This window comes from Dendronephthya gigantea, unplaced genomic scaffold (assembly GCF_004324835.1).
Source record: "Dendronephthya gigantea isolate DGI-Jeju-01 unplaced genomic scaffold, DenGig_1.0 000078F, whole genome shotgun sequence".
Lineage (NCBI taxonomy): Eukaryota > Metazoa > Cnidaria > Anthozoa > Malacalcyonacea > Nephtheidae > Dendronephthya > Dendronephthya gigantea.
In genome coordinates, this window is record NW_021163088.1 from 424,697 (window position 1) to 432,628 (window position 7,932).

Here is a 7,932-nt window from a genome sequence, read left to right on the forward strand (position 1 = left end):
GGATAACTCGCTCCATGTAAACAGGCCCTAAAACAAAAAACCCTTAAAATAATAGACCGGAATCATTTGATCTTCATATGGACCTCACGGTAAAAGTATAGCACTTTATCAGTAATGGTTATCTTATAATAAAGTTCTTATTGTCATTATAATAATTTGTTGATAAATTTTTAAATGATAAAGCATATAGCTATGAAATATATATATATTTCAAGAGCTTGTATAGAGAGCACCTTACTAGACATGGGAGGTCTCGTTCTTGCAGGCTACGTTCTTGGTATAAATGTTCAAAAGACCATGTTTTAATTTCGATCTGAACCTCTTCATGCTAATAAAATATATAAAAGGATTGAGACACGAATTTAGAAAGCTAAAAGACATTAGCCATCGCCAAGTTATACGTTTTGACGTCTTTGTAATTGTATGATCAAATGTCGTTACGATTCTGTAAACAGAATATGGCAAGAACGTGGCGTAAAATAGACAAACGATAGAAAACGTTGTATACGCACTCTTCCTGTAGTTCCAAATGAATAACGAGTTAGATGAGTCTGAATCTGGAGTTAGGAAGTTTGTTTGGAGCAATAAAACAGCTTTAACTTGCTTTTTCGCTGCCCTCAGGATGACAATATAAATTATGGACATTAAAAACATATGTCCGATAGATAAACACGATAAAAAAAACTCGTAATCGGCGTGAATATTCAGCAATACTTTCTTATAACTTAGATAATGTCCCGTGGAAAGTGTAAACGCTATGCTCCAAGATAAGGATACTCCAAACCAAACTACTTTTCCAGTAGCCAAAGAATGATATCTCAATGGACGAATAATGGCTACAAATCTGTCAACACTCATAAGGACGATGGCGTTTCCAGTGTTGAAAATACAGAAAACAAATAAGGAAGTGTAGTATTGGTAATCACGAGTTGCTCTTCGTATGTGCAAAAGGTACGTTCGCCAAGGCAAATATGTCGTCAGGGAAACAAGATCAGCCACAGCTAGGTTTAACGTGAGTTTATCCGACACACTCAAGTGCAGATGTCTCCTCCGTAGAAAGAATATGATCTCGAGTAAATTCGCAGCAGATCCAAAGATGATCTGAAGTGAATTGAAGGTAACAAGGAAGGCAGCTTCATTTGAACCAAGGATGGGCTTCTGATTTAGACGGGTGGAATTGTAAAACATTTTGAATGTTGGGAATGAACGTATCTTCACAGCACGTATAGTTCTTTCCGCACACGACACAAAGTGAGTTCGTGGGAGATGATCCGGGAGGTATATTATCATGTAATTTTAAATGAGATCTCACCCTCTTTGTAAATAATGTATAGAAATTAAAGGGCTTTGCAGATGTTTTTAATGACGCATACTGGCGTACGTGTAGAGAGGCCGGAACATTTTATAAAAGGCGGCATTCTGTTCAATGTAAATATTTTCATTTGATGAACAACTGTACGGTGGAAATTCATACAGCATTGTTTGTGCAATAATAACATAATTCGTCTGGATGAGTTAAAACCTTTTTTAATTTAAATTTGTATGAAATGAAATGAAATATATTGGTTTTTATAATTTCATACGTAAGCAGGAAATGAGAACAGAAAATAAATGAGATATTCGACGCATTGGCAGAGATTGAATTTTCAATGCGACATTTATTTACACACTTAGAAACCAGATGAGGGGATGTAGTCCGCCTTTTGCATGATGGCGTAGGGAAACATTACGTCACCCAAAAATACGAAATGTGGTATTACTTTCCTTGAGCGCAGGCAACAGAAATACAAAATAACAGTGAAGAAAAATACACTAACATGGAACTTTGCACAACGAATATAATTTAGTAGTAGGATGCATTTTTACAGATGTGCAGGTATAATAACAATATGCCGCAAACCGGAAGAATTATGCACGGCGTTTTTACATATCCACTTCTCAGCCAAGTGGCCGCACGATGGGGAAACGCCACAGCTATTTATTAGTGCTTTGACCATGCCTACTGGAGCAAATACATAATATCCCGTGTTTTAAAGATTTAACTGCTACATTCCGATATTTATACGCAAATCTCTTTACACCCAATTGCACAGCAATGTCTGTTACCACACTATACGATTACTGCTGACTGCAAAACTAAAATTTTAGATCGGGTTGTCGAATTCTTTCTTCCATATGTTCATTTTGCGCGTGTTTTTTCAACATCTTCATCACCTCATTTTCATACTTTTCAGGTGTTTCTTTAACCCCAGTCATCCAGTAGTAAATATCCCAATCGTTTGTCGGTTCATTTATCAGAGTGTCGTACTGATCTAATAACTTTTCATTAGACGTTGTCAGGAATCCTTCCGCGAATGTACTAAATTAAAATAAAACATCATGAAATATATTATTGGCTTCTTAGTAAACGAGAGCGAGGTCTTTATCGAAAAAAATCGGGCCAAGGTCTTTCTGTATAAACCGAGCCCTCTGCATAAAGGTGATGCTTTTACTAAAAGATTAAGGTCATATATTTCTAAGTAAAGGCATAAGGCATGCATTTGCACTTTAAATCAAACAAGAAATGCATGAATTTTTATCAGCAGCGAGTCACACACTTGATAAAAACAACAAAATAATTTTTTGCAAACATTTTAACCGGGCATCTCATTTATTACGACCGATATAAATAAAATTTTCTGCTAGACTTCTTCTGGTTTTCATGTCGTAATGCATCGAAATTTTCCGTGAAAGACCAATCACACAGATCCATTTTACTGGAAGTAATACTGGCTAAAAACTCTCCCGAGAAGTGAAGATGCAGAGGTAACTTCGTGCTGTATATTTTTTGTGCATCTTGACATTTACCACCTAGCTCTATAGAAGGCCATGGCGCGGGTTCACCTACTTTAACCGAATAGACCTTTCCCCTTTTAGCATTCAAGCGCGCAATGCGCGACGGTAGTTGATTATCAATCAACTTTGGGTTGCGATATCGTTCTGCTTTGAAGTGATTTTGTTTGTAAGAAAACTCTGCCGATTCTTTTTGCTTCTTTCTTAAACTGAATCTCTCCTGCATGAACACGGCGAAATCACAACTCAAATTGACCTTGATAATCAACTACCGTCAGCAATTGCGCCCTTAAAAGCTAAAAGGGGAAAGGTCCATTACTCGAAACAATTTTATCGTTGGCTACACAACCTTTACGAACAAAACAACTGAAGAACTGTTTGGTATTGAATCGCTAAAGCTATATAGTAGCTACTATAAATGGAATGAATTCGTGTTCAAAAAATCAGAGACATGGGAAACGTCAAGAAGTGCTTTCCGCCTATTCTATAAATGCGACATTTGATGAGAACTTGTGTGAAGACGCTGCCACACGCTGTGAAGACGCTGGTTTTATCGGAAGTTTTTATGAAGAAAGATTTGCGTTACCCTAACCAGCTTTTAAAAAACTGGCACCAGGGCCACATTGGAGGGAGGAGTGAAGCGCTTGGCCAACCCCTTTGTTGAAATTAATTTTTGATCGAGAGGGGCAAGCTTGTTGCTTGGATTGTCAATTGTATGCGATTTAATCCGCTATAACAAGTAGCTATGTTTCGAATATGACTTTTCGATCATTTCTAATGTACTATTAAAAAGAGGCCATAATTGTAAAGTTTAACTTCATTCCTCACATCATTTTGATGAATTACCTTAACAACAAGCCATTTTCTAACATTCCTCTTTTCCTAAAAGAAAAAGGACAATGTTAATATTATAATTCCTATAGTTTACGAATCAACAAGACGCCCAGTAGGCGTTAACTCGGGCTTAATAAATACACTGCACTGAAACTGAGCTATATTGATACACGGTAAATACGCGACTGTCCGCGGTAAAGACTGAAGGCCGTGTTACACGGTGCAATTTTGCCTGCGACTTGCAATGCGATTCTTTTTTTGAGAGATGTAAATTTGGCAACTACCGAACTTTTGTCTTTATTATACTCCATGGCGTTTCTTACGCTTACATTTTGAAGACTATTCACTAATTTATATCTCTTAAAAGTAGAATTGCGTTGCTAGTTGGAAGAAAAATTGCACTGTGTAACATGGCCTTAGGCCTGTGACACACACAAAAAATAATAATCACGAAACCTTAGGCTCGGCTACTACAGGTAGCCCAAGTAATTATTTTCATTAAATATGTAAATAAACATGAGTGATTTAGTGACTAAAGTACGCTAAATCTTTTCACTCAAACCATTTAACAATTAGACAACGAGTCCGAGTTGTCTATGAGCGAATAGTCAACGAAGGCGAGTTGTCTAATTGTTTTAGTATACACCCTGTACCTAGATATATTAATTTCGAGAAAATAATCGATACACCGCAATTACACCGAAAAATAATTTAATTAATTCAATTTTTACGGTCGCGCGAGCGAATTTTTCCCAAACGTTCACCATCACGAATAGAGAATGGTTGAGTAGCCAATCAGAATGTAGGATTTGTAATAGACAATAGTCGGGTGTATACTAATTTCTAATAGGTATAAGTATAAACTGAATGGATATCACAAAGTATAAATATCCCAAATATAGTAAGTAATATGAGATTTGAGCCAGTCACTGCTTGATTACAGTTTCCTCAATTATATTGTGAACCAAATAAAGGCAATAACAAGGTACTTTAATTACTAGAGTATTAGTCACAAGGTCTAGCTTTGGCAAAGAATGAGAAGTTCTTAATTAATATATTACAATCCGATCCAATTAGAATTTCTAATGAAAGAAAATATTATTAACAGCTAAAGTGTATCACATGATATTATCACAATAGCAAGGAAAAGTTAAAATATACTGGCAGCATTACTTGGTATCAGACTATGTACATAGTACTTAGTGCCATCCAAATAAATCACTTTGTACGTGATATTTAAGTGATGTGTATTCAGGTAATCGCACTGATGAAGGCCCGGGTTAACAGACCGAAAGCTTTGCAGTATTAAATACTTATGTGGTGTACCTATACACATTAGCTAAATTTACTTATTGATGTCACCATGCAAACATAAAAGAATATTATTATAGAAGTAGTTTCTGTTTCAAACATCTCTTTCTCAAACCAAATTTATATCTTAATATTATAGCTTGAATTAGATCATAGCTAACAACCTTCAAATTTTTACATAGTCAATCTAACTGATTCTTTTTGATCATGAAGGATAATAAGACATGCTGCAGTTTATGTTTCAAAATGCACAAGACTAGATGAGTTACCATAACTAATTTGAACAATTATCATCAAAACATTCAAGCAAATTAGCCTTTTTCCAATTGTGTTAATTCATTTTACATGAAACATTTGCATATTTTGAATTAAAGTAAATAGGGGCAAATAATTGATTCAGCAATACAGTAAAAATTATTTCCACAAAAATATATCCATTCAATAATTGTTCAAAATTCTATTTGATGTTATATCTAAGACTAGATAATTAATAAGACTAAAGAAAACTTGAAGAGGTTGGGAAGAGTGATATGTGACCAATCCTAAGTACCACCATCATTGAGGCATAAATTGCACATGCAGTATGTATTTGTGTGTACGGAAAGTAAAAATCTGAAATTGTAACTGGAAATAGAGTGATGATTACTGCTTGCATCTGAACTTCCACTAACTTTAAGTTCAGAGGTTATAAGACACACAAGACAAAAAAAAAACACATCTTCAAAATGTTCAAGCATATTAGCTATATATTCCCACTAGAAGAATATAAATTATTAATTATTAATTTCATTAGAAATGATTTCAGTCCACACACTATAAATTTAGTGATTGAACACAACAAATTTAGGCAGGTTAGCAGTGAGAGCAATGACCTGCACAAAATCTTGTTGTCTTTCATGAATGAATTTGTCAATTACATGAAGTTACGTATCTACTGTAAGAATTTGATAAGGGGGCAAAATAATCAATACCATAAAACACAAGACACATAGTCAGGATATAATTCCTTTAAACAAATGTTTGATAGACTACAATTTGAACTGCTGTATTGCTTGAAATATTTCTGCCTAAAGATCTAAAATAATAGTAGTAACAAAACATGAGAAGGTTCGTAGTTTTTCAAATAAATTATAGCCTGGACCCACAAACGACCCGAAACATATGACAGACATAAGACACTGTAACCCTTTATATTAATTAAACAATAAGCTGACTTAGTGTTAATTGTGGGGAGTGTTAACTGGGGGAACTTGTAGCGCTGCAGGGCCAATAAAGACAGTAAATTGGGTACTTACAATATATATTTTATTTCTGATATAAATTTTCACCAGAGAAAACTCTAAATGCACACAGTATGAAATGATAAGATGTGAGGTTACCGAACTAATGAAGCACTAGTGACATCATGTAGTAAAGAGCTTGATAGGACCAACCAAGCAAAATTAAATTACGGTCGACTCCTTGTTTACCGACCGTTAAGGCATTAAATATGCTGGCCAATTGTAAAATTGGAAAGAAACACATTGCATTGGGCTATTTTATGGGAGAGTAGTACTTTTGCCTTTTGGCCTGAAGCATTTGCAATACTGCATCTCTGTTTATTAGTATATAGCTATATTATTTTATCTGGACTGAGTGTACAAGACAATTAAAGCTTAATATAATGCCAAATGATTTAATGCACAAGTGATGACAAATAATGGTCTGCGGTGCTGACTAATAGCTCAAATAGCTTCACTAATTGCTATCAATGATCGATTTATGCAATGAAGAGCTAGTATGCAGTTCCTAGAGACTTTATATATATTTACAATCATATGATACATATGTAGACACATTTTGAATCAATCAAAAAATCTTGTCAATACCATATTGAAAGGAGGATTTTTAGGAAAGGAGAGTGCGCAACAAATATCTACGACAAGACAGATATTCTGGACGAGGGTAACTTAGAGAGATCAATAAGAAAGAAGGGAAATTAATTTTCCAAAGTTTTCTAACAACTAAACAACCTGCTTTGATAGAGCAATCTTGCTTTCTTAACATCAGTTGTTTCACCTTGTCTTTTCTGATATGGCGGTATTGGTGGACCCATATCAGGTCTGTCAATAATGTTGTCTGAATACCGACTAACTGTTGGCAAAAACTTCAAATGAACAGCAAAGAATTGCCTTGGAAGACTCCTCCATAACATCGCCATATTTAATAACTCGTGCTTCCACTATAGACAATTTTTCCTATGATTTTTCCCAGAATTCTGATATTTTTTCAGATTCATATTAGAAATTGGTGCTGGCAGACAGGATCAATTACAGTGTGTAGAGCTGCCCTGTTCTTTGAAAATAGTGTTTATTTTTCTTCTGAGATGAGTTTAGGCAGTTATATACAGCATTTACTGTTGGGAGTTGGATTGGGCAGGCATAATTCTATAATATTGCTCCTTAACCTACTTTATGCCAACAAGCTACCCGCACTCCCCTTCCATATAAGGGACCTTAAGCACATTGGACGGCAACACGACGACGACGCGGCTGAAATTCTGCTTTAAATAAATGCTATAGCAAAGTTGTTGTTGTATATTATTAATTGTACCGATTTAGTGAGTATAAGGCGTTAAGAACGATGTATTTATGTTTAAGGACAATTCTATAGAGCCTGATGCGAGGTAGGGCTCGCTGGGTCCTGAAATGCACCCGTTCTAGGCAAGACGTAAAAAAACACGTTTTCCCGTTGTAAACAGAACGAAGATGACTTCTAAAATCCATCATTGGTCTTTAATTATTCATTTCTTTTCAATGACCCATTGTATTGATGGCCGTCGTCGTCGCTTTCGCGTCCTACATGCTTAAGGTCGCTATAATTGACTTGCTGCCAGCAGGCTACTGTATTGCTGACTACCTACTCCACTGGGGTAATGTTTCAATATTTCTAATTTAGTCAAAATACAGTACTGTG

General features: G+C 35.4%; 2 protein-coding genes across 2 annotated transcripts; both read right to left on the minus strand.

Moving 5' to 3' along the window:
* Positions 1 to 228: 228 nt before the first annotated feature.
* On the minus strand, positions 229 to 1,229 carry LOC114532180 (alpha-1A adrenergic receptor-like). Its single transcript, XM_028553756.1, has one exon. It carries the CDS (start codon positions 1,186 to 1,188, stop codon positions 238 to 240), a length of 951 nt encoding a protein of 316 aa, XP_028409557.1. The 5' UTR covers positions 1,189 to 1,229; the 3' UTR covers positions 229 to 237.
* A 645-nt stretch (positions 1,230 to 1,874) lies between these two features.
* Positions 1,875 to 7,177, minus strand: LOC114532144 (succinate dehydrogenase assembly factor 2, mitochondrial-like). Its single transcript, XM_028553720.1, has 3 exons — positions 6,990 to 7,177; positions 3,679 to 3,714; positions 1,875 to 2,359 (listed from the first exon to the last, which is right to left on the minus strand). The coding sequence occupies exons 1-3, from the start codon at positions 7,175 to 7,177 to the stop codon at positions 2,137 to 2,139; spliced, it is 447 nt and encodes a 148-aa protein (XP_028409521.1). The 3' UTR covers positions 1,875 to 2,136.
* Between the last annotated feature and the right edge of the window lie 755 nt (positions 7,178 to 7,932).

Coding starts and splice junctions, on each gene's coding strand:
- LOC114532144 (XM_028553720.1), bottom strand. CDS start 7,177: ATGGCGATGTTATGGAGGAGTCTTCCAAGGCAATTCTTTGCTGTTCAT. Junction 3,715..6,989: donor AGATTGCTCTATCAAAGCAG/GTTGTTTAGTTG, acceptor TTTTTCTTTTAG/GAAAAGAGGAATGTTAGAAA. Junction 2,360..3,678: donor GAAAATGGCTTGTTGTTAAG/GTAATTCATCAA, acceptor ATTTTAATTTAG/TACATTCGCGGAAGGATTCC.
- LOC114532180 (XM_028553756.1), bottom strand. CDS start 1,188: ATGTTTTACAATTCCACCCGTCTAAATCAGAAGCCCATCCTTGGTTCA.